At 45.1% G+C, this 26,673-nt stretch overlaps 1 protein-coding gene across 1 annotated transcript in view; it reads right to left on the reverse strand.

Annotated features, from left to right (window-relative positions):
• The window catches only part of Ephb1 (EPH receptor B1), a 455,961-nt gene that overhangs the window by 79,703 nt on the left and 349,585 nt on the right, over positions 1–26,673 (reverse strand). Inside the window, exons 6-9 of the mRNA XM_042281503.2 lie at positions 20,068–20,192; positions 11,808–11,970; positions 7,105–7,213; positions 6,233–6,297 (exon numbers count right to left, since the gene is read on the reverse strand). Of these exons, the coding sequence (XP_042137437.1) occupies positions 6,233–6,297; positions 7,105–7,213; positions 11,808–11,970; positions 20,068–20,192 (462 nt within the window). The remainder of the gene's footprint in view (positions 1–6,232; positions 6,298–7,104; positions 7,214–11,807; positions 11,971–20,067; positions 20,193–26,673) is intronic.

Here is a 26,673-nt window from a genome sequence, read left to right on the forward strand (position 1 = left end):
CGGTAGGCTGGGGAAATGGTTGTGAAGTGGTCTCAGCAATTACTCAAGGTGTAAGATGGCAGCATTTGCAACCAAAGTGTTGGAAGGATGACAACAAAAGAGGCAAGAGCAACTAATCCTGGAAAGTTGCTTAACACCTCCATGCCTGTGGGTGTGTATGACCAGGATTGACAAGTTCTTCCAGGCAGGGACCTCTGCTGCTGGACTGCTGCAGTCCTACTGGGAACCCAAGGGCAATACACAATGATCCTGGAACTACTGGAGGTAATAGTTGCAGAAGCTCTGGCTAGGAGCCAGCAGGATACACATGGGTGAATCTAGATCTTTCGATTTATTTGTCATTTAACAAACACTGACTGCAAACTCGGCTTCCTTTTGTACCAAGGAGACTTTCCTTCTGTGTCTGTAGGCCTTTACTTGTATATGATCTAATCTTAGTGCCTCAGTCCGTCTTTTCCTTCCAGTGTCCTCCTGTCCTGCATATCAAATCTTGGGGGCTGGGTGCTATCGTGAAGTTCAGAATGCATCAACCACCCAGAATGCAGTAACTTAGCATAATTCTGGGTGTGACTTCATCCCGTCTCTCACCTAAGGCAAGAATCTTTTTAATAGCATCCATTACTAAAAACTCTCAAGCCCTAGCCTCATTGTAGAGGAACCTCTTTGATGGACAGCCCCTGTGAATCTGGTAACATACTGCCACTGAGTCAGACTCTGGCCACGCCTGACACAGGCAGGCTGCTCTTCTCTGGACTGGTGCTTTGCAGAATATGTCCTTCCTGAAACCAGGCAGGTCCCTAGGACAAAGTCCATGACTCTGAGTGGGTTCTTAACAGCACAAAGAGTAGATATAAACATTTAATACAGCAAGGGCTCAAAATGGGCGTTATTAATATTCTTCATCAGTAGTGCCACTGAGAGTAAGCATGTGATCAGCTGAGGTTTTTTTTTTTTTCACACAAATAAATAGTAAGTGGGATCGCTCCCTATTTGTACTGCTTCAGTTTTGTTTTAACCTAAACACTAGGTTCCAGATTTATCCTGCTAACATTTTGTCTTGCAGATTTCAAATTAGCATTCAAAGCTGTTGGGTAGCTCTGAATTTTGATTCTGTCTTTTATGGTGTTAGTTCTGCTTCCCAACTGTTACCTACAAACTCGATCAGCATCCCCATGCTTGCTTCTGACTCGTGAAGTTAAAAAAGCAATCAAACAAACATGGATTGAACAGGACAAGAACTAGAATAACGCCAGGGACCTCCCTCCTGAGTGACAGTCACTAATTCACTTTCTCTCCGTATGAAGACCAAGTCTGTATCTGCTTCACAATGCCTTCCATTATACCATAAGATGTTTTTGCCAAAATAATCATTTGTTACCCATAATTGTTGAATTTCCTAAATGTAATATCTAATTAAAAGAGACAAGTTCCCATAAATTTTTTCCTTAATCATCTCATGTCTATTCCTAATGATGACAGAACTCAAGTTCATTGTCTCAGACCCATGTTTTTCACAATGTCATGAGGCATTTTCTGGGCCTGGATTCACAACGATAGCCTCTCTCTCTTTGCTTTGTCTGAAGATTATGGTGTTTCCCGATCTCAAGTATTATGGTTGGCTTTACTATCTTTTTTTTGCCACGTATCAGAATCACGTGACTAGGGAGCTACCCACTACAGAAAAGCATGCTGAGTTATTTGATTGATATGGAAAAACTCATTTCAACTGTGGGTGGTGCCTTCTGGTATGAGTGCAGACGAAAAGGGCATGGCAGAAGAAAAATGATCTCTCTGCCTTTTGTTTGCCTCACCTCCCTCCTGCCATTGAGTTCATCTGTCCCACTGCTGCTGCTGATTGCTGTACTACTATCAGCACCAGCAAGTCCAAGTTTCAGGTCCAAGCTTTCTTTGGGACTAGGGACCAGCAGTTCTCCAGGAACCTTCAGAGCTTCTGGGGCCAAATTGAGGCAGCTGAGTGGTTTCCAGTTCTCAGCCTCCAGGTGTGATTCTGCTGTTGTTATCCTGTGTGTGTGTGTGTGTGTGTGTGTGTGTGTGTGTGTGTGTGTGTGTGTGTGCTGTGTGTTTGTGATGTGCACGTGTTGTGCTTATAGGGTATGTATGTATGGTGTGTGTATGAGTGTGTGTGATTATTTATCCCATTGGTTTCAGTCCTCTGGAGAATCCTGACAAATACATGTCCATATCTCATTTACACTTTTTTTTTTCAAAACATGCCAGTAGACATTATAATTTATATCTTCCACTCAGAGGTAATTTTCTTAGGACTGATCTCCTAAAGTCCTTAACCCTTTCACAAGCCCCGATCTCCCTTTATCCCCCCCTCCCCCAGTTCAGAAATCAAGAATGACCTATGTTCCCTGAACACCTCTTTGCATTTTCCCAAAATAGAAAGAAGCATAACTTCCTGAAGTTAGGTTCCTAAGCCTCCCTGCTTTATCTGGATCATTCTTTCCAGGTCATCCATAATTAGTCAACAACTTATGAGAACTGGACCAAGAAACCAAGACAACATACTGTCTACCCATTCCCGAGCATGAGAAGCCCATGTTCCTTCCCACCCACCCTTGAACATGAACCTCTGGCTCAATAACTCTTTATCAGACTAAATGACACCACATCCAGCATATTCTCTTTCTAGCCCACCCTCCAAGGAGTATCTTTCCACCAATTCAAATTCCCCTCTATATCTCTGTTCACTAAAGTCTAAGACAGCAGTTTTCAATCTATGGGTTGTGACCCCCATAGGGGTTACATATCAGGTATCCTGCATATCAAATATTTACATTATGATTCATAACAGTACCAAAATTATAGTTATGAAACAGCAACAAAATAATTTTATTGTTGGGGGGCTAACCACAACATGAGAAACTGCATTGAAATGTTGCAGCGTTAGGAAGGTTGAACACCACTGTTCTAGGGTTAGGGGTGAAATATGAGCCCATTCCTGAATACATCATGTTTTCTAGTAACCAAATCTGCCATGCTTTGACTCATTAGGGAAGACAAGACTGTTGCAAATACTTCTTTTCTGTCTCTTTCAATCACTGCGTCACTTTAAAAGGGAAAGTCTGTAAGACAAGAACCACCAGCTCCTTCATAATGCCCCCTGGAGGATCCAAGGGAGTTGGGGGTCCCCAGACAATGGGGAACAGAGCTGAGCAGCTGCTGCAGATGCTGTTACTCCAAGACTAGGAAACCCTCAGAGCTTCCAAAGCACCCACACTCCACAGAGAGCATTCATATGGGGAGTTCAGGCTCAATTATGCATCTGCACACACAATTGGGCACATTTGAGCCTTTTGACTCTTGGAATGGGACTCCGAGGTGGGGACTCATAAACCACCAACCAGGGCATCTGGGAGTAGACATAGAGCTGCACCCAAGACTAGGCACACTGAGCCTCTGCAACATGGAGAGACCATGAGGTCTGCAGCCAGACTCATGAAGAGGGTGCACAATCCACCTCTTCAACCCTCAAGCTTTGTCACTCAGGAAAGTCACTTGTCCTTCCGAGATTACTGCCTGTTTCCTTGAGTGGTTATGGAGACCATGGGAGTCAGGCTAGCTACTAGGTTACAGTTCCCAGTGTAGGCACAGCTAACACCTTCCATAGTCATCCCACCCACCGCACTCTGTCTGCCCTCTATCCCAGATAGGCTCTTTCTTCACCAGAGCTTTCGTTCTCTTCTGCTCTTTGTATGCCGGGCCTTCTTCTAGCTGCATGGTCCTTGGATCATGATTCTCCAATAGTAATGGCTTCAACCAAAGAAATGGTTGTTCATAGGAGAAAAGTGCATAAATGCAACTTAGTGCATAAGAGTGTGAGCTTAGAGAACCCAAGTGTGTGGGAGGAGGAAAGTGTCAGAGTCCAGGTGTGTGTGTCAGAGTCCAGGGAGGCAAGAGTCAGGGGTTGATTAAAAGAGAATAGTTGTGCACAGAGGAGAAGGGCTTTTAGAAATGGCTCATGCATCTAAGGTAGCCTAAGAAGTAAACTGAGGCTCCCCATGAGAACTCTACATCCGTCTAGCAACAATAGGTGGAACTCACTGACTGACTCCAGCCATGATCACTGGTGGTAGCAAGGGCCCTACAGCTGAAGACTGGGGAGTAGTTCTTCTACAGAGACTAGGAACCAGAGGCACCGCCCTCTGTGGCTATCCCCCCACTCTCCCACACAGGGAGACACATTTTAGAAATGCATCTTTGTACACCAAGTAGCCTGGCAGAGGCACGCTTCAAGAGAAGAACAGCCAAATGTCAGGCTGACATTGTCAAAAGAGCATCATCACTCTACCCTGGATGCCTGGGGATCCTCTGTGTCCCATCGGAGGAATGGCATACCTTTAGAAAGCGGGTTCTCGACTGAGTCACTTTTGGGCACTGTTATAAGTTTCTAGACTTCAAAATGAAATTGTATCTTTTGAACCCAATCATGTACTCTTGGGGTCCCAACTGCTTTCAGGCCAAAAGCACCATCTGTAACTGTTTTATCTAAAGAACCAGATCTGAGCCAGGCGATGGTGGCACACACCTTCAATCCCAGCACTTGGGAGGCAGAGGCAGGAGGATCTCTGTGAGTTTGAGGCCAGCCTGGACTACAAAGTGAGTTCAAGGAAAGGCACAAAGCTACACAGAGAAACCTTGTCTCAAAAAAAAAAAGAAAAAAAGAAAGAAAGGAAGGAAGGAAGGAAGGAAGGAAGGAAGGAAGGAAGGAAGGAAGAAAGAAAGAAAGAAAGAAAGAAAGAAAGAAAGAAAGAAAGAAAGAAAGAAAGAAAGAAAGAAAGAAAGAAAGAAAGAAGAAAGGAAAAGAAAAGAAAGAACCAGATCTGAAATGGACATCTAGTGGCTCATCAGAGCAAGGAGCTGGTCCAAAGCAGACAAGGAAGCAATGCCCCAAGCCAGAGCTAGAGGAGGGAGACAGAGAGCAGGCTTTGGGACAACTCTGAAGGAAACCAGGCAGCAGTAGACATCTTCTGAGAGTCAGATACTAAAGTCCGAATTCATGAGCTCGACTGGGGAGTCCTGATGCCTTATGGTGGCTTCTCCTCGCAATGCCTACCCTGTACACACACTATTGTCAATGGTTTGAGTGTATATAAATCTCCAGCTGTGCCATGATTGAAAAGCCGTATCTACAGAGTGACTTTTGAGCAGCCCAAGCTCGTACCCTCCACGTTAGAACACGTACTCCTTCATAGCATGGCTGCAGCTGTGAACACTGCATTCTCTGTCTCAGATGACCTTGGAGAAGGAAAGTAGTCTGGTTCACGAGAACTTTAGTCTTAAAAGCCATTTTTACTTACAAGAGAATCAGCCCAGTGAAATGAACCCATGCTTCAGGTTATATGTGTCTATGGGATCTGCTCACTGCTGAGTGCTCAGGACAAAAGTGGTTTAGGAAACAGGAGGAGGACTTGAGTGTGATGTGGCTTACAGAGGAGAGCCCAGTGTGCTGGGGAAGATCTCTTGGGGCCCTTGTGGAACTCAGAGAGAGTCATTTAGAAGCAGTATCTTAGGTAAGGCTCTAAGTACCTGCTTCTGGAAGCAGGGAGATGGCCCACCTTCCCTCCTGGGAACTGTTTTAGACTGCAATGCTGGAATCATTCAGAGGAAGAAGCAGCAATTTTGATATAGAATTATATGCATGTTGGTGAGAGAAATTTGAGTTACAAAAAAAAATTTATATATAGGCTTAAAAGAGAGAGAGGCAGGGGTATGATAATGAATGAGAGAAACTTTTAAAGGTACTGTTTAAAAGAAAAAGGCTTGGGAGATACCCCAGCACTTCAGCCTCCTGGGCTCTGTTATCTTTTTAATTCCCTGCATTCATGTTCTATGGCTTATCTCTGAATTTGGTTAACACATTCCCCAGCCGCTCAACTGGATAAGATAAGGTAGAAGATGTTAATAGAGAACCCTCCATCTTTCCCCACTGAGTGTGATTTCAGGATTCATTGACTTGCTAAACTCTGTCTTCCCCTGTCTCGAATATGGCTTATCAGTGCAGAAAGTAATCTCCCACCAGGAGTCCAGTGACTGTCCTTAAAGGGCGGGCAGTGGACAGCCTGTGGTCTTCAGGGACTTGCAGAGAGAGGCCACTTGGGCACTGAGGGCTTGTCAGACATTTGCTGCTATACCTGATCGTCACTAGACTGGCTCTGAGGACCACTGTATACACATACTGGCTGGGTGTGTGCTCTCTACTCACCTCGGCCTGTGCTGTAATGCTGGAGTTTATCACTGTACACAGCCTCTTTGCTGTAAGCTCGCTTCCTGCAGATAGAGAACAGGGGCTTTCTTAGCAGGGCCACACCCAGATCTCATGCCCAGACACAGAACTCAGCCCCGGTGTCTCCTGGGATTGGAAACTGGGGACTCCTCACTGAAAGGTTTTGTTTCTGCTTTAGCTCATATTCTGGTAGGCCAGCAACACACAGTCCCTTGGGCAGAGGCTTCAGCTTTCAAGCCAGAGGCTTGCAGGTACCAGGAAAGGCTGTGGGCATCTGCCAAGAGGGCAGAGGTGATGCGGGCTCCCATCAGTACCAGGGAACTGCAGAATGCTCGGTGGGAGCCGACTACAGGACTTTGTAGGCAATTTCTGGGATAACCACCCAAGGCAGCAGCAAACAGTATTAAAAATTCACAAGGCCTCCAGGCCAGTCTGTGTGCAGAGCTCAGCTCACACCGTCTCTTGCTTACCCCCTCTTCTGCCCGCTTGCCTTTTGCTTGCTGCCCAGGGCCTGAGCTCTCTAACCAGAAGACTGCCCGTGCACAGCTATGATGCTCCAGTGGGTCAAATGCAATTTTGTAACTGTCACTCTGAAAAGTCCTTGTGCATGAGGGGCTAAAAGTCTTGGCTGAAATGAGGTTGGAGGATGGATGCTGTTTACTTATAGTCTTGCCCAGTTCCCATAGCAGGTTTTTATCCAAAGGCACAAAGAAAATAAATAATCTTGAGATTTCTAGGCTGCTGGTCGAAGAACTTATCCAGGCTGCCCAGCTTGAGGAAGGGCCAACATGGGAGAAGCATACATAGAGAGGGGCTTCCTGGGTTCAGGGAAGGGAGAGCGGAAGACCTACCTGCTGCAGACGATGGAGATAGCCACCAGAGACACAACAAAGACGACCCCAGCTGCTGCGGAGCCAGCAATCAGAGGTAGCTGCTCTCTCAGCTCTGACTTGTAATCATCTAGGTGAGAAAGAAAAGAATTAGAATCCTTCCCACGTGCCCCATGCACATAGCTGAACTTGGTGCATGACCCCAAAGACACCAGATATATGGGTATGTGTGGGTCCCACTTTCTAATGCTTCTGAGTGGGCAACAGCAATAAAGTCTAAACAGCAGGGACAACTCCGGTAACTCAGGGCCGATGACAATTGTCCCAAGAGAAGGTGACGCCCAGCCTTCGCCACCTTGCTCTGAAGGTTTTTCCAAGTCCTTTCTGCCGTATTAAGACTAAGACCAATGGAGGGGAATCAAAGGCTGTTGCTGAAACAGCTTCAGCTGTTGAAACGCAACTTGTCAACAGATTCATTGAGCAGATTTTTACAGTTTATCTGTAGTCAGCCAGCGCTGCGGCAGGAGCTGTGGAGGATGACGAGATGCCAGAGAAATTGCCCGGCACTCTGAGCTCCCACTCGACAAGAAAAGGATTGAAGTTTCTGCCAAGTGCTGAAGCAACGCTGCATTATGTGTGGAGTGGAACACCTCGGGGTCGTAGAAGTGGACAGAGATGGGCCAAGCCCTGATGTTGCCTGTGCGTTCTCTGTAGTCTTGGGGGAAATGATTTTACCCCTATGATTCTCAGGCCTCTTGACGGTTGATAGAAGGTCAAACCATGTGAATAGCTCATAGTATCTGACCTACATCACAGATGTGCCCAAATTCTGCTTCTCTTGAATCCACGCCAGCTACCCAAGTCAGCTTGTGATCCTTACTGTGGTGGTGGCGGTTGTCCATGGATGCTGCTAAGAAGCCATTATCTACAGCTTTAGACCCAGGCATATGGAAGGTCAAACTGTTTGTATTTCATTATGATTAGAGTTGTCAGATACAGCGAACAAAACCACTACCTGCACTCCAGATAAATAGTGAATGATATTTTAGTATAAATATGCACCAAATATTGCATGGGAGATATTCATCCTTAAACATTATTGATCTGGAATTCAAATGAAACTGATCTCCCTATATTTTATCTGGCAACCTCAATGACAAAGCTCACTACACTAAGGGTCTCCCATAAATCACACCAGGATCTCTGTGAGCACAGCTGTTAGACCCCACTATTTCTGAGCCCCTCCTCAAATCTGCTGGTGAAGATCACGGTGTCTGCATGTTTCATCAATAAATACCTCAGCAAGGGTTTATGCTCTCCAGTATTTGTGAGCCATCTTTCATCTAGCTGGGTGAAAAAGGTAACTTCTAGAGACAGGCTGTTAGCTCTTAGTGTGTATACATGTGCATGGGGGTTAAGATCAGAAGGCAACTTTGGATATCATTTCTCAGGAGCCATCCTCCTTAGTTTGGTGTGTGTGTGTGTGTGTGTGTGTGTGTGTGTGTGTGTGTGTGTGTGTGTGTGTGTGTGTGCTGTGTAGGTGTATGGAGGTCAGAGGTCAACATCAGATATAGTCTGCAATGATGTCACCATTTTTTTTAAAGATACAGTCATCTCAGAACTTGAAAGCTGGCCATCAAGGCCTAAGATCCCCCTGTTTCCCCAGCCCAGAAATTACAGGCACAAACTGCTCTACCTGGCTTTTTATGTAGGTACTAGTGATCCGAACTCAGGTCCTCACATTTGGACAGCAAACATTTACTGGTAGCATCCACTTTGTCTTTTGAGATACAATCTCTCACTGAAACCTAGGATTTGCCAATTAGGATAAACTGGCTGGCCACCTAGCCTCAGGGATCCATCCATTTCTGCCTCCCCAGCACTGGGACAACAAATGTGTGCTATGCTGCTTAGCGTTTGTTTGTTTGTTTAAATATGGGTTGTGATGCTGGAACTTGGGTCCTCATGCTTATGTGGCAAGCACATTAGAACTGAGCTACCTACCCAGACTGCTGTTAGCTCTTAAAATGCCTCATTCGATAGACTATAGAAAGTAACTAAAAAAGACTGAAGGTGGAATTTTGGTTTCCTCAACTGAGAGTTTTGTTTGCATGTTTGCATTATGTATATCTGTGTGTGTCAAAGTATGGTTTTATGCAATGTGAGTACAGGTGCCCATGGAAATCAGAGGGCATTGGATCCTCTGGAGCTGGAGTTACAGTGGTTGTATGTCCACTCCTGAAGTGATTGCTGGGAAGTGAACTTGGGAAGAGCAGTATGCATTCTTAACAACTGAGCCATCTCTTCAGCACCAACTAGGAGTATTTTTTTTAAAATACTTCCTTTAAAAGGAAGTTGTCAGGAAATAAAATGCAGGCAACCACAATGATGAGTCTTTGACAAAGTCTTCATAAAGCAAATCTTCACAGAACAATATGAAACCCAAAGGTGATGATGATAATTAATAAATAATAACAGAAAAAAAAACCAAGTCAGAGGTTAGCACACAAGAGCTAAGAGTGGTCAGGGCACCATGTGCAGTCACCTGCCCAGTATAGCCACTGACCTAAAAGGGTCCCACAGGTCCTCCTGCCTCAATGGCCCTCCCACTGATCAATCTTCAAACTCCATCTCTGTTGCAGACAGACCTGCCTGCAGCTTCAGTGAGTATCATCACCAATAAACAAGCCCCGTCATTAAGATAAATTCTCTCAAATTTGGCCACTTACCAGAACTATCTTACATCTTCCCTCTCTCAGGTCTGCAAAACTTAACTGCCAAATGTAAAAAGAATAGCCTTCTTGGGGGAAATTTGTTACTTCTTGATTTGTCTAGCAGAATTGCCAAGAGACCAGTGCTCAGAGCATTTGGAGTTTGGGGCTTTTAATCCTGTGTACCTCCTGATGCCAAAGTGCCTATAAATCTAGATGGTAAGTGAGGTGCAAAATGGGGGAGCAGAGTCCTTAAGGGAGAAGCAGATGGCCTGCGTTCTTCCTATCCCAGCAGTGTTATCAATCTCAATGAACGGGCTCACCTTTCTACCCCATCTCACCAGCTCGAAACATGAGAGAAAATTCACCTGGCATAAACTCAACTGGCTACACACTCTAGTCTCATAGGGGGCCAGACAGCTCATGCAAAGCCTCCAGCTGAGCTGCTTCTAGGTGGGGGGCACCATCTGGGGTAACTGTTACCCTCCTTCATCTCTCTCCCCACACCAGAACACCCAGCCCTGGCTTCCATAATGTTTTTTCACAAGAAATTTTTGGATAAAACAATTTGATTTTTAAATATTTCTAATTAGTGTAGAAACTGCTTCCAAATATGTGTGTCAAGATAAAACCTCAAGTCTTCTCAAGCACCCAGCCCAAGAGCGCCAGTCTAAAATAGAATGCTTTGTGGAAGAAAGACATTTCAAGTATATGCTAACTATCACAGAAAACATGAAGGGCTTCCAATTGACGGGTGGTAGAATAGATTGACATTTAGAAAATTATATGGAAATGGCTCGTGAATGAGTCAATATAGACAGGTAGGCAGGCAGAAAAGTACAGGCATGCACAAACTCTGGTAGATGGCTAGCTAAAGGACAAAGAGGTGGGTAGTGAGACAGCCAGAGCTAAGCGCAACGCCAAGGCTGCAGCGAAATCAGATCCGCTGAACTAATGATGGAGATGTTCTCAGAGGACTAGGAAGCAAAGTTCAAAGAGGGAACAAACAAGCTCCCAAAGAAAAGTTTTTGAGTGTGTGTGTGTGTGTGTGTGTGTGTGTGTGTGTGTGTGTGTGTGTGTGTGTATGTGTGTGTGTGCGCAATAGCATATAACTGGCAACCTGGAAAAATCTAGAATGTCCCAGGAGACAAACTTCTGGGCATATCTATGAGGGAGTTCCTAGCTTGGGTTAATTGAGATGGGAAAACACACCCTAAATATAAATGACAGCAGGCCATGGGCTGGGGTTCTGGATTGGATAAAAAGGAGAAAGAGGCTGGGGGGGTCACCATCTGTCTCTTCCTGTTTCCTAACTGTGGACATGATGTGGGTGGCTGCCTTGGGTCCCTGCTGCCATAACTTCCCATCGTATGCCCCAGAACTGTGAGCCAAGATGCACTCTTCTTTCCTGCATTATTTCTGCCAGCTATTTGTCATAGTAAGGAAAGTTATTCAGGGGGATGGATTTTCTGCACTGAAAACAGCTCCTCTGTGTTCTCTCTCTCTCTCTCTCTCTCTCTCTCTCAAAATACCTGAGCAGGTCATGGGTGAAATGACTGCAGTATTCTGAGATCCTGGGCACATGGCTCAAACATTGTCTCCTCTCTCTTTTTTTTTTCCCAGACTCCAAGCACAGTGGAGTGAGATGGAGGTGAGGAGGAGGTCCCTGGCCCCTCTTAAGGAGACAAGGAGACACCTGTGAGACATACGGGATCTCACTCTTGGGTAGATACAGAAACACATAGGCTACAGAGCCACATGGGATACCCTCCCAAGGCATCCAGTCAGATGCTGAGAGAGACAGAGACCAGATTTCAGAGTGTTGGCATGGACCAAAACAGTCCACATGGTCCTACCGGGAGACAAGTCCTACTAAAGGAACACCGCTAGTCTAGTGGGACTGGGTGTCATGTGGGTTTCTACGGGATTGCTTTTCTTTCACCCTTGCCTGCCCTGTGCCTGTGTCATTTACAACCCCAACACTCATCCCCACCCCCTCCTCACCAGCCTTACCATCTGTCAGAGTCTGGAAGCACATCTTGCCACTGAACTTGCCGTAGCCGGCCACGGTTCTGGCGCGCACCTGGACCACGTACACCATGCCCGGCCGTAGCCCATCAATCCGGGCCGTGTTAGTCTGGCTCCTGGCCATGGAAGAGTTGAACTCATTGTGCTCCTAAAGAAGAGAGAGGGAGGGGAAAGGGGTCAGCAGCCAGCTCCTGCGTACTGTAACCCCAGGCAGCTCTGGCAGGGCACTCAGTCCCATCAGTTCTTGGTCTTACACCTCTGGTAGAGGTTGTCTTTCTCGGAATGAGGACAGCCTGTCTGGGCCAAGAGTCAGCTTTGGCCCACAGGGTGGCGGCACATTGAAGAAAGGAATCTGAGGAGAGAGTTGAGCTCCCAGTGCCCGACCAGGTATGAACTATAGACACTTTCTGTCCATGCCCCATCCCTCCCTCAGGGTTCACAGGTAAAATAACGGCTCAGTCAGCTATGCAAATTCCATCACCTCTCTGACCTCAGCAATGGCAAACTTTGCAGCCTACATGTGCCTCTTGTCTGCCTCTATTTGCTTCTGCTGATGTACAGTGCATTCTCTCCCCGCTTGAGATCTGCTGGCCAGGCCGCACAATTACTGTTCTAGATGACTCCTGAAGTTCCTCCAAAGTGTTCAGTAAAGGGCTTTGCCTCCATTCTGCTAAAGTGGCTGAGGTCTTTCTAGACTGCCTCTCATACCTGCTTCTACCTTCTCTTGGCCTTTTCTGGGTATCCATGTTCCAGCTCCCCACCATCAGCTCCTGAGACAGCATGTCCCTTCTCCCTGGGGGTCCTCACCCCTTACCATCAACTCCAGGAATCCTGCCTCCTCTCTCTAATACCTGATACCTTGTTTCCTATGGTCTCATCTGTCTTTCCCACATCTCTGGTGTGCACAGTCTTGCATGTATGTATTGTTTTTCTCTCTGACTCTGCTCACCACAAGTACTTTTAAAGCACTTGCTTCATCTTCTTGTTGCTGATATTATTTAACATCAGAATGGTGACTGGATTCCCATCCCTTAAACACTTCCCACCCATGCGATGTTTGTCCAGCGTTAAGGTTCTTGTCTTAAAGGGTTCCTGCTTTAACTGTCACCAGACAGAAACCAAACTTCTCAAGTGAGACAACCGTGCCCTTCAGGATGAAATTAGTTCTAATCTCTCACAGTTCCCTTAAAGCTGTGGTCTTATTATTCCTCTGGGAACCACCAGCATTTTGCTCAAGGCTATTTCCCCAGTTTGAAATGATCCTGCTCCCTCCAGGTTATTTAAGCTCACATCCCCCAGCGTCTCCTCCCTAGGGAGCCCTATTTCACTTCCCCAGCACATAGGCTCTTTTATCACTGCCCTTGCTGTTTACAGCTCACTCTTAGCAACTATACATCAGCCTGGTCTCCATTTCCATGTGAGCATATCTTTCCTCTGCAAGGATTCTGGGCTAACACTAAGTGTGCAAGAACAAAAGCTTAGAGTCTGGGCCTTCCTCGGTATGCACATTGAATCCTGGAGTGCGATGACTTCATTGAAAATAAAGAGGCTGGGTCACTAAAAACAGACCAATTCCCAACCTCCTGCTCAGATCTGGGAAGCCATTAAGAGTTCTAGGCACAGTGGTTCAAGAGGCAAGGAGACCAATGAGAGAAAGGTGCACACAGAGACTCTACACCCCCACATGCTCAGCCAAATCCCAAGGAGAAAACATGGGGAAGTGAAGTGGAACAAAAGAGGAAATGCTCACTTTCCTAAAATATGTAAAATGGTACTTTGCAAAAGCAAAGTCCACTGGATTCTCTCATCCGGTCATTCAACCAAGTTATTACATGTATATGGGTGTGTATGGGCTGTGGGTCCAAAGTGTGGCCTGTCTCTTCTGGGGAGTCGATACCCTGTGGAATGGATTGGAAGACACATGGACGACAAAGACAGTGTTGATTGTGTACTGTGGCAGAGGGACACTGGCAGTGGGGAAGGGGCTGTGGGGATGTGTCAAAGGCAAACAAGCCCGATTTGGGGAGAGAGCTATTCAGAGGGAATCAGGAACGAGTAGCATAAGTACCCTCATACAGATGAAAGAAATCAACAACATTGCATTGGTAACTGGAGATCAAAAACAGAATAAACGGACTAAAAGAAGGGCCAAAAGGACTGAGGAGCATGCAAAGTGTCCTGGATAGTTTTGTGTCAACTTGACATAAGCTACAGTTATCCGAAAGGAGGGAGACTCAATTTAAAAAAGCCTCCATAAGATCAGGTTGAAAGCAAGCCTGGAGAGCATTTTTTAAAAATTAGTGATTGATGGGGGAGGACCCAGTTAATTGTGGATGGAGCTCCCCCTGGGCTGGTGGTCCTGAATTCTGTAAGAAAGCAGGTTGAGCAAGCCAGTAGCCAGTAAGCAGCACTCCACCATGTCCTCTGTATCAGCTTCTGCCTCCAGGTTCCTGCCCTGTTTGAGATCTTGCCTCAGCTTCCTTCGAGGATGAATATGGAAGTGTAAGCCAAATAAACTTTTTCCTCCAGAACTGGCTTTTTTGTTGTTGTTGTTGTTATGGTATTTCATCGCAGCAAAGAAACCCCAAGACACAAAGAATTTGGGAGTGTAGGTGGCACAGGGGTAGCAATGAAAAGGTTTGGCTTGAGGAGTCATGGGTTCAAGGCTAGCTCCATTTGACAGTTGAAAGTTACAAAAAAGGCCCTAATGGAGGGATTACCCACTGAGCCCTGGGGGAAGTTGTCTAGAAAGGGATTTCTCAGTGGCCTTTGCATCTGCTTGTACAGCAGGGGCTGGAGACAATACCCCTGGGGTCCTCTCCACCCCAGTGAGGGATTGAGCAGATGGAAGGCTGTTCACTGTAGAAGGGATGTCATCTAGAACTTGCTAATTACTATTTTGACACACTGAAGACAAGAGATCAGAAACTATGAGCATCACCTCATCATGTTGCAAAGAAGAAGAAAACACCATTGCTACAAAATGCAGGCAACTGCCCGACTTCCCTGGTTTCGCAGGAATCAGATGGAATCACGCACTGCTTGAGATGAGTGAAACACTGATTGGGTAGCGCTTACTGCAGGGAGAGTGTTTTGATATATTGGCATTTGGATGGTGAGGACCAAATGTTAACCCATAATCACTTTCCAGTCCACACACTCTTGAAGCGGTTCAGTGATTAAAATGGGCATCAGTTCTTGTTCTTTGCCAAGTCATTAATCAATTCCAGACAAATGAGTGAGAGCGATGAGCAAGGTTGCTTATGACTGGTTTGATTATAAGTATGTGAAGATGGAGGACACAGCTACTGAGGGCAGTGGTTATGTCTCCATTATCTCTCTACCCGCAGCATCCCAGCTCCTCACAGCCAGGGCTCGCCACAACTCAGCGCTAAGGGAGCGAGCAAACAATGGCACGCTTACCATCAGCTGAGCACAAGGCATTGCTAAGGTCTAGAAGTGTTTCTCGGAGGTCTTGAAATCTGAAGAGTTAGAACACCCCCTCCCCAACCTAAACCAACTGGCCCTAGCTTAGACAGTTGTTATGAAGTGCTGGAGAGATCTACACACTTAATCATAAAGACAGCTGAGGGCAGATGTAGATGCTCCCCCCCATGGTTTGCCTATGCACCGACACCAGGAGTGAAAAGTGCTACAAGACAGTAAACAAGAGAGAATGATGAATGGGCATATATTGAGATGGGGAAAGAGACGAACATGGCAGAGGCGCAGGGAGTGTCTAGTTCTCTGATCTGAGCTCTTTATTAATGAATGGCGAGGGGGAAGGCAGAGCCCCACTGATTCTATTCACAAAACTGAAGTTAGTTGAAAAGTGTTCCCAGCACAGACTGAGAGTCTTATTGGGCAGGAGACCCACAAGGGTGCTGCCAGAGGATGCAAAACTACCACCAATGGGCCGGCCACTTACCTTATCAATAAAGTGCTATACACACAGCCACGCCCATCTCTTGCTCTGCTGCCTGGGGCTTCTTTCCTGCTAATGACTCTCGGTTCAGATGAAGAGAATGGGACATCCACAGGGAGAGGAGGTGGTACAGGATGAGGGAATAGGGAATTTTGTTTCTTTGGACTGGATCCAAGACATTGAATGGGCTGGATTCTATTTGTGTTGGTGAATCAGACATGATGATCATTCATTTTGCTTATACGTCTTTGGGTTTAATATTAAAATCCAGTATCTTATTTCAGGAGTCACTCTGATACAAAAATCCTGAGCATAGATGATGATTTCATACAATTCCAGAAATTTCTAGCATTGAAATATAATAAAAATGTCTGTAATTTGGTTCTGTGACTCCCTATATGTGACCTGTGTGGTCGTGGTTGTCATTTAGCCTTTATGTGATTTAGTTCCATCATCTATAACTGATTATAAGTGGCTTATAAATGTATTTCTTTCAAGGATCAGAACTAATATATCTGTGTATATTTGGAACATAATAGGTACTCAATATGTGATGAATTACCATTTTGGTTATTATTTCAAAATGCCCTCACAGGCCAATGTCTTTTTCTTTAGTCATATTGGAAATGGTCAAGGCAATGTAATAGATTTTGCAGTGGAGCTCTTTGTAAGCCAAGGAGAGTTTTATTCTCATATGCTCAAGGGTGGTCAATGACTAGGCAAAGAATCCTCTCATGTTCCCAAGAAAAGCAACTCATCCTCCAGAGGAAGGACAATAATATGCTCCACTGAGGTGTGCAAGCTGCCTCAGGCATTGAGTGCCATGTTTATGTGTGTGTTAATAATTAGTATGAATTAATGAGAAGCAAGGGGATGGCCTAAAATGGGAGACTAATGTCCTTCATAGCCTCAAAAGCTGAGGTTAATGACCGCGCTGCAAAGGAGCAGGTTTGAGTGGAAATGCAGACAGTGGCAGAGGTTGGGCTGCGCTGAGCCGGGGAACCGGAAGCCGAGGCACAGAGGCATGAGCCACATGGCTGTGGACCCAGGGTATGTCAAGCACTCGACCTCATCTCAGCTGCCCACTGAAGTGTCTGCTCTCTGCCTTGTCCACAGAAGGTGAGGGCGAGGCAGAGCAGTTGGCACCCAAACACTCAGCCCCTTGCCAACACTGCCACCTGCTGCAGGGTAAAAGAGCAGGTCTCCCATCCTAGCTATGTGATTGACCTCTGAGAGTATTTTTGCTTATTTTTTTTATTGTGCAAAGTAGTTATAATAACACTGAAGATACTAGAATATGAAAAGAAGTGTAAATCTTATTAAGTAAGGTACCAAATAGGCATATCTTAGGAAAATTCTTCTTCTCAGATAAAGTATAATTTCAACAGGGCTGCAAGGTCACATGTATGGTAAAAGGGATTGAGTAGATCCTGGCCAATGACCCAGTACACTGCACAGTAAACTGGTATGTGTAACTTGGTGGGACTTCTAGGTCAACTTTGGTACAAGATGAAGCCAATGGGTCCAAACAGTTTTACAGATTGTGTCTTACCTTATTATCTCCCCCCAAATTTGTTTTGCACAAATAGATCCTTAACTTGGAAGTGACTTGGGTATAATGGCACGCTGGCTAGTTTTATGTCAACTTGACACAAGGTAGAGTCATCTGAAAGGAGGGAACCTAAACTGAGAAAAAGCCCCCATAAGATCCAGCTATAGGGCATTTTCTTAATTAGTGATTGATGGAGGGAAGCCCAGCCCATTGTGAGTGGGGACATCCCTGGGCTGGTGGTCCTGAGTTCTCTAAGAAAGTAGACTGAGCAAGCCATGAGAAAGAAGCACCCCTCCATGGCCTCAGCATCAGCTCCTGCCTCTAGCTTCTATCCCTACTTGAGTTCCTGTCCTGCCTTCCTTCAATGATGGGCTATGATGTGGAAGTGTAAGCCAAATAAACCCTTTCCTCCCCATCTTGCTTTTGGTCATGTTATTTCATGATTCAGCAACGATTACTGTAACTAAGAAAATTGGTTAAAATTACCCTCAATTCATTGAATGTTATGAGTCAACTGTCTATGAAGGCCAGTGTTCTCTAAACAGAACTGAATGTTATCTCATTCGTCTCACTGGCATGTACTCCCATAATGCTGAGGAGCATACCTCCCCCACAGACAGGACTGGTGACCTAGACTTATCTGTACCTCTACTTTCAGGGATGTAAGCCAGCATTTCCCAAATGTGTAAACTGTGCCCTACAATGGTTAAGTCACAGGACCACAGCAGCTTGTCAGGGTACTGGAAATGAGGGCTTTGCTTCTCCTGCAGTGCTATTCGGCCATTCATCTGGCCTCCCTGCAGGGCTGTGGTGTCTTTATCCCTGATTTTCTCTACCTAGCAGATGACCTCAGTTAGACAAAGGATTTTCATACCATGTACATCCCAAAAAGTCACACATGGGCATCTTCAACCCATCCCCTCTCTTAATTCCAAATGAAGAGTTACCTTCTGGCTAAGGTCACCAGTTTTTTATTCCACACTTCTACCTGGCTTTCTTACAGGCATTTTAGCCACAGAGCTCTTCTTTCATCCCAATATCCATTACGCATGGAGATCTCCTCCTTGGTTGACGTTGCCTACTTCATTCTAGAAGGTCTCTTTAAACTCATCCACATGCCATCCAACTTAGAAACTCTGTTAGCTCTCCCTGTAGTGTGTACTGTATATCTAGAAGCCAGCTAATTTCCACAGCTCGTGGGTGATGCTCCAACTCAAATGTCTATCTTCCTGACAGATGATTATGGATCTAGCAGGCCTATTTACAGCCTGAACGATGTTCAGAATATAAGTCACATCCTGTCCCTCTTCTGCTCTCAAAGTGTGGTGGTTCCCTGCCTTACTCAGTAGTAAAGCTTGAGTCATTATACCTCAACATGTTGACTTCCCCTGGTAATAAGCTCTCTCACGTGTCCACTAACTCCCTACTGCTCATATCATCCCAGGTGTTCTCATCTGCTTCCTGCTCTTGGAGTCACAGCTGTGATAGCATTTCAGAGTCTATCATTCTCTCCTTACTGAGATAACTGCTTGTAACTTGACTTTCTTCAGATACTGAAAGAGGTCTCATCTTCTCCAAGAGGCTATGATCATTTTGCTTAAGTTTGTGACTTATGCCTGCCTGGCCTTTACAAAGTCATTAATCTGATCTGGTTTTTGTTTTGTCTTTTAATTTTTTAAAGTTTATTATTTTTTGTGTGTACTGTGTGTCTATTTTATGTGGGGGTGTATATGTGCCACTGCATATGTGTAGAGGCCAGAGGACAACTTTCAGGAGATGGTTCTCTTTCAACCTTTATTTGGCTTCTAGATATCAAATTCAGGATATCAGGCTTGCTCACAAAATACCTTTACCCTCTGAGGATCTTGCCAGATCATCTATATTTTTTATGCTACGATTTTAAACATGATAATCATTTCCATATTTTGTATGTTCGTTGTTTAGTCTGTCTCCCTCTTTTGGGAAGCAAACCTCCTATGGCAGAACACTTTTGTTCACTAACATATCCTAGAATAGGACCTACCAAATAGTATTGAGATCAAACTCTCCAACAAATAAACAAATGCATCTGGTGTTTTTCTAAACAGTATGTTGGGTTAGTTCAGGAAGCACTGTATTTTCCCAGGATTTTTGCAAACGCTGCAGTTCACCATGGTGGTCCTGCTTCCGTGGATGATGAACAAGCTAGGGACCGATCCTACAGGGCATTGTTTCCCTTTTGTTGGCAATACACGCCCTGGGTAGCCTTCAGCAGCAGCTGCTGACAAGTAGTCAGGGACTGCAACACACAAATTTCTACTTCAATTCATTTTTTTTATCTCATCCTTTTAAATGTCCGATTACATGTTCCTTAACCTCCACATTAGTGTCTTGACACATGCATATAATTTATAAATAAATAAGCTTGAGTTGGAGGCACGGGATCAACAAGTTGGAAAACAAATCACTTACAAGACTCCAAAATCCTCTAAAGGTTCAGGGGCACCAGGTGGTACCTCCTTGGGACGGCAAATACGTGGATGTAGGATGGGGAATGGTTTGCATAGTCCAGTCCAGCAAACTGTCCAGACTGTCAGACAATGAGTCTGAAGGCTCTCTGCCAAGTCTACACAGAGAAAGCCTGGGCAAGGCAGACCTGAATTTCTCCCCAGGGATCCCCTTTCCTCCCTATGGGCTTCCTCCAGCCTGTCTCTTTGTGCTTTCCACTGGCCACACTCACTGAACAGTGTTGGCTTAGCCTTAGAAGCCTGAGGTCAAAGCTGGCTCACCTTCTCGTAGTACCGGATCTCATAGTCCAGGATGATGCCATTGGGCTGCTCTGGCTGAGGCCATGACAAGGTGATGCTCCTCATGGTGGCACTGACCTGGTGCATGATGGGGACAGTGGAGGGGGCTGTGGAGAGAGGAAGAGACAAGGGTAGCCAAAGAAATAATCAATATGGGAGAAGTGCTATCTTTTGGAGAGGAACAGAAAGAAAGAGGTGATTGGGTTTGAATTCTGTGCTTCCTCATTAGCTGAACTGGATCTGCAGAACTCCCTGTGGGTTTTGTGGGCTGAATGGAGTTGAGATGATAGAGCAGAGAGAAGGTGATAATTTAGCAGAGGAAAACACACGTGGGCAGGGCTGGGGTGGATGTGGAATAGTTACGGTACAGAAGAAAAAGTTGCTAGCGATATGGTTCAATGGGTAAAAGTGCTTGCTGTGAAAGCCTGGCAACCCGGGTTCAATCCCAAAAACTGGCATAAAAGTGGAATGAGGGGATTAATTCCATAGACTTGTCCTTTGACCTTCATATGTGTATTGGGACATATGTGTCAACACACACACTTAAAAAAATTCCAAAGTAAGAGAGAACTTGAAAAATAGGAGGAAGAGACAGGAACAACGAGAAGCCTTTGAAGTACAAGGTGCTGAAGGACCCTCAGTGCTGCAGTCATGGGCTGAGAAAACCTGGGGCAAGAGAGAACATCAAGGGTAGAACTGATTAGTGCAAAGTAACTGTACCATAGAAAGGGACATTCCAGCAAACGTTTCTTTCTGGTACTGTGTGTAAGATTTTAATGTACTTCCAAAGAAAAGAGGTAGCATCCCTCACAAAGACAGGAACACAGAGCTGCAACAGAGGCCCTGTCAGAACTCTCCAAATGAGAACATTTGTAATGAAGAACTCACAAACGCAAACGAAGGAATGAGACACAAAGCAAACGTTTGGAAACAGGATACTAATTCCAAGATCAGCAAAGATGATTATGAAATTTCTGTTAGGAAATAATATTTATCTCCAAATTTAACATTTTTTCACACAGTGTAAGTAAAATGAAAACAGTCTGGAAATAATAAATGAGGGCTGTCTTCCTAAGGGAAAGAGGAGAGTAATGGATGAGGCTCAGTCTGTGATCTGCTCAGGGGCTGTTTTGTTTAGTCCTGGCACTTCTGCAGTGATGAAGGTCATTTCTTCACTCGAACTCCACTTTACAAGGGTTTCTCTGGGGACCATGGCTGAGTGACATTTACTATCCTCAATTTAAGTTAATAGATTCCCTCCAAGACCTGGAATTACAGAGCACAGCTAGCAGATCACGTAAGGGGGAAGGCATGGATTTGGCCACAGTTCGTCAGACTCTGGCACCTACTAAAGTCAGTCTATGCCAGGGAAGGGGAAGCAGAGGATGCATTCTAACCATAGAGAGTGAGAAGTGGAAAATGCTACCATGACGTCTTAGCATCAGAGTGTCCTCTGGGACTTTGGAGGTCAGTTTGCACAAAGCCTACTAGAGACCATGTGCTGGCCATGATACTGCACCTCTCTGAACTCCTATTCCTAGGGGCATAACTGACTAAGGGCCTCAGATGCTGTGCCACTGTATTTACACAGAGGCTTGCCCCCTTCGGAGTTCACCGAGTAGCCTGCCCATCCCTGTAAAACATGGGTTCCCCAGTGGGCACTACTAATCAAAGATTCCACAATAATCTTTCCAAGGCTTCATGATAATAGTACAAGTATACCAAAATCCTCCTACCCAGTCCTTCTGCCTTTCCTCTTCCTTCCCTCTCACTTTTACTGGAATGGGATGATCATTGTTGTCTGATGGCTCCCCCTACAATGTCCCTATGAAACACTTGCTGCCAAGTTCCTGCTACGTGTAAGATGTCCTGCTCTGTGCTTCTGTAAATCTCACTACTTTTGTATCTGCCTTACCCAAATCTCTGTCTACTTCTCCTTGGTCTCACCTCTCTCTCAACTAAAGTAGTCTAGTGTAGCACGAATCTTAAAAGGTTTTATTAATAAAAAACAAACCCAGGAGCCAGATATTGGGGTGAATGCTGAAAGATCAGAGAAACAGAACCAGCCACAGCTAACCTCACCTCACCAATTCCTTAGCTGATCCAGTTTCTTCAAACTGGAAGCCTCTGTGTCCTCATCAGAATGGATCTCAGCTGAACTGCTGCTCCAAAGCCTAAAAGCTTAACAGCTTCTAGTTCCTGGTTTTCACACCTTAATATATCTTTCTGCTTTCTGCCATCACTTCCTGTGATTAAAGGCATGTGTCACCATGCCTGGCTGTTTCCAGTGTGGCTTTGAACTCACAGAGATCCAGACGGATCTCTGCCTCTAGAATGTTAGGATTAAAGGCATGTGTGCCACCATTTTCAGGCCTCTATATCTAGTGGCTGTTCTGTTCTCTGACCCCAGATAAGTTTATTATGGTGCACAATATATTTGGGGAACATAATATCACCACAGTCTAGAACATTCGTTGTTGCACATAACAGCTTGTCAAAGATCTAAAGAAACAAGTTAGATTGTACTTGAGTTTTCCCTGCTATAAAAATTGGTCAGTTGCTATAGATATTTCTGCCATAGCGGGACAGGCTGCTACCTGCAGTGTCTCTTACCAAATGGGTCTAGGTTATCTACATGTCTGTAACACGAGATAGAAGACATCAGTCTAATTCTCCTCCATTGTTTGTACTACAAGTTAAGTTTAAATCTAATACCTACCATGTTTTGTGTTTTCTATTAATTTGACTATTAGCCTTTGGATCAAAAGCATGTCTTTGTTGTTCAATCAGGAAGTGAGAGAGCCACATATAACCTCTAGATTTTGCCAAGGTCTGTTCTCTCTCTGTCTATAGAGTTGGATTTCTGTTGTGGAGACTCATAATCCCTCTTTGCTTTTTTATGGTGTTAAATTTGATTTACTAATCCAACAAATTGAAAGAACTTTTTATCCTCTTTGCAACTGTCTAATGCATTTTTTTCCTACCTTGGTATTATAGCCCAGCTTTGTTAATTAATTAAACAGTTGCTGTTTAATTGCATCTGCCACGTAGCTGCTCTTTTAGGTTCTAGAGATACATTCATGAGCAAAGTAAAGTTTCTTGCCCTCATAAAACCTACTCTCCACTGGAGGGATTCAGAGTCTAGACATACTAAACAAATAACAATATATATAAAAGACAGTATTACAGAGGGGAAATGAAGTAGGGAAAGAGGAGGTGGAACACCAGGGTAGGCAGTATGTGCTGGCCTGTGGTCAGCAAAGGCCCCCCTGAGTAGCAGTGCAGGACTATAAGCTAGAGGACAGTCATGAGAGGAGCACTGGAGAAGAGACAGCCAGAGTGCAGTGTCTGACCTGAAAGTGTCACAGTCCGGGGGGTGGGGGGGAGGGCCTTTGGCTTCTATTCCAAGTAAAGAGGAGAGTGAAAGGAGCGATAACAACAAAATAATGACAATCTGACTTGTGTGCTAACAGTGGCATCTTCTTCTGTGCTGCCAACAGAAGGTGGCAGAGAAGCAGTCTCCAACTTAATGATGCTTTGGCCTTGCTCTTTCAACTCTACCATGTTGAAAAGTGATTCTTATGCAGCAGAAACTATTTCTGATTTTGAACCTTTCCCAACCTAGAGATATTGGCTACAATACTCTCTTGATGCTGGGCAGCAACAATGAGCCACATCCATGTAAGCATACAGTGACTGGTCCATCATCCGCAGTTACGACATCATCAGGTGTGTGTGTGTGTGTGTGTGTGTGTGTGTGTGTGTGTGTGTGTTATGTTTGGTTTGGGATAGAGCTGTTTAATAAATTTATTTAGCTATATGAGATGTTGATATACTGTCATAAACTGGGCTCTACATTAGGTAATTATTCCCAATCATAGGCTGCTACTGATTTGGTGTTAGGTGCAGTGAGTGCTGTAGCGTAGCTATTTCCTCCCAGGAAACCATTCCTTCCTGGAGAGAGGAGGGAGCCTCATAAGACTCAGAAAGCTCATAAAACATAGAAGCTTCAGGAAGCTCAGAAAATGACAGGATTCACAAGGCCCTTCCCCAAGTTTATACAAACAATAACCATTTCTGGAGAGATGAGATTCTCTCTGGTGGAGCTGCCTGTAAACTGTTCAGGGAGCACCAGGAATTGTAGCTTTCATCCGTTGTCACCCATGCTAGGGTAGGCTTTTCAGAGGTGCAGCTGCCTTTTAGTCACTCATGTTCCCATTAGTTATCCCAGTGAAGTTACTGATGTACTAAGCTAGATTCAGTGGGGTTACTCCTCGGGTCTGTCATGGGTAGCCTAGCTAGAGTGATCAGAGATCTGTCTCTCCTGGAAAAGTCATACACAATGTAATTTTGACTTATTATATTTGCAACTCAGTGACAGTGTCATGGGGATGTAGCCCCCTCACAAGTTGAGGAACACTGACTGCCATTGGGAATGGCTCCATAGATGTGGGATACAGAAGAAAAAAGAATTAAAAACGACTGCAAGGTTTTTGTTTGGAACAACCAAAGGGCAAGGCTGCCATCAACTGAGATGAGAGACAACATCAACACAAGCCATCTGGGAGGACAGACCAGGGGCTCTACTTTGAACACATTACTTTTCAGGTGTCTGGGATGTCCCACGTAGACACTGGGTAGGGAGACATGTGCGTAAAGTTGGAGCTGTTTATTAGTATTTCAATAAATCAGGAAGGAGTAGAACTGAGAGATCACGAAGATAACTAGTGGAGTGCATGTTTTAAGATGTAGGAAATGAGGAGAAAATAGCAAGGGTCCCTGCAAAAGCAAGGCCAATGGAGTAGAAGGAAAGCCTGAAGAGTGTGATTGCCTGGAAACCAAGTGGAAGGAAGCATACTTGAGGGACTGGATATGTTAAATCTTACTGCTAAGTCAGGTAAAAGGAACCTGGAACTGAACTCCTGATTTAGGGACACCCTCTGTGGTTAACCATTGGGATGGTATATGTTCAGATTGCTCAAGATTCTGCATGCCTTGGCAAGACTATGGGAGGAAGTGTAGGTAGTTCAGAAAGTGGCACAGTCTCTCAGAGTTGCTACATGTTCGGGGGATCCCAGTGCGACTCAAGATGGGGATGACTGAAGGGCTCCTGATAATAATGCTTTCCTACCACAACTTGCCATTCAGACTCCTCTTACAGGCCATGTGGAAGCACAATCTGCATGATGTTGGTTTTAGAAGTACCACACAGGTTTTCAAGCTCCTTCTGTAAAATGTCATCTATTAATACTGGCAGACTTAGAGCTGGGAATGTAGGTCAGCTGGTAGAGAACTCACTGAGCATGCACCAAGCTCTGGGGTCAATCCCTAGCACCACGGAAAAAATAAGTATGGTGGTACTGTAATGCCAGTTTTGGGAAGGTAGAGGCAAAAAGATCAAAAGTTCATGGTCATCCTTGGCTATATAGTGAGTTCAAGACCAGCCTATTCTGTATGAGACTCTGTCTCAAACAAAGAGATAACAAATTAAAAAAAAAAAAAAAAAGAGAACTCCAAGATGGCATGATGGTCACCGGTGATGGTTATCTTCTCTGGGGATAGAATCAAATGTAGGAGAGCAGCTACTTTTTGAGGTGGGTGGTGACAAAAACACACCCAGAGGCTTTGGGGTTAAAACAGAGGGTAAGAAAGAACATCCAAGCACGAGGTCAGTAGCTGTGTGCAGAGGGCAGAGGTGAAAGGAAGAGGGAGAAACATAAAAAACACAGTAGCACAGGCCTAGGCACCATGCAGAGGTCCAGCTGAGCAGGCAGCTCAGAACCAGAATCAGAATCAGAATCAGAACCCACACAAAAGAAAGGCACACAGGGAGCTTTCTTAGCTTCACAATGGGTAGTTGTTGGGAAGTCATCTTGATAAGATCTTGCCTGGACTCACTGCTGGGAGAATCAAAGTTTCCTTCATTTTCCTGCATCTAGGAACAAAGCCATGAACAAGTACTGGCCAGAAAGCCAGTCTGGCAACCATAGAAAAGACTCTGAACTAAAGGGCTAAGAACTAGGCATGATGACTCACACCTGAAATCCCAACCCTCCAGAGACTGAAACAGGAGGATTGCTGCAAGTTCTTGGTCAACTTGGGCCTACATACTGAGTTTCTGATCAGCCAGGACTGTGCAGTGAAACCTTCAAAAATTAATTAATGATAATAATTTAGTTAAATAACAACAATCCCAACAATAATGATGAAAAAGTGAGAGTTCTGTGAAGTAGAAAGCCACACCAGGCTGAAGCAAATAAAAGGGAACAAAGTTCCAGGCCAGTTTAGACCATCGATTTGCAAGGGAAGGTATAGGCACTGAGGTCAGTCTGTACCGTCCAGTAACTGCCCCCAGGAGCTAAGTTTCAGAACACTAGTCCTGAGGGGAGGGCCCCAGATCTGTGCTGCTTAGGTTATGTTAACTTGACACAAACTAAGCTGACCCGAGAAGAAAGAAGCTCAATTGAGGAGTTCTATTGGATCGGCCTGTGAGCATGTCTGTGGGGCATTTTATTTATAAATGATTGGTGTGGGAGGGCCCAGTCTACTGAGAGTGGTGCCACCCCTGGGCTGGTGGTCCTGAGTTAT

The sequence above is a fragment of the Peromyscus maniculatus genome, chromosome 7, assembly GCF_049852395.1.
Source record: "Peromyscus maniculatus bairdii isolate BWxNUB_F1_BW_parent chromosome 7, HU_Pman_BW_mat_3.1, whole genome shotgun sequence".
Classification (NCBI taxonomy): domain Eukaryota; kingdom Metazoa; phylum Chordata; class Mammalia; order Rodentia; family Cricetidae; genus Peromyscus; species Peromyscus maniculatus.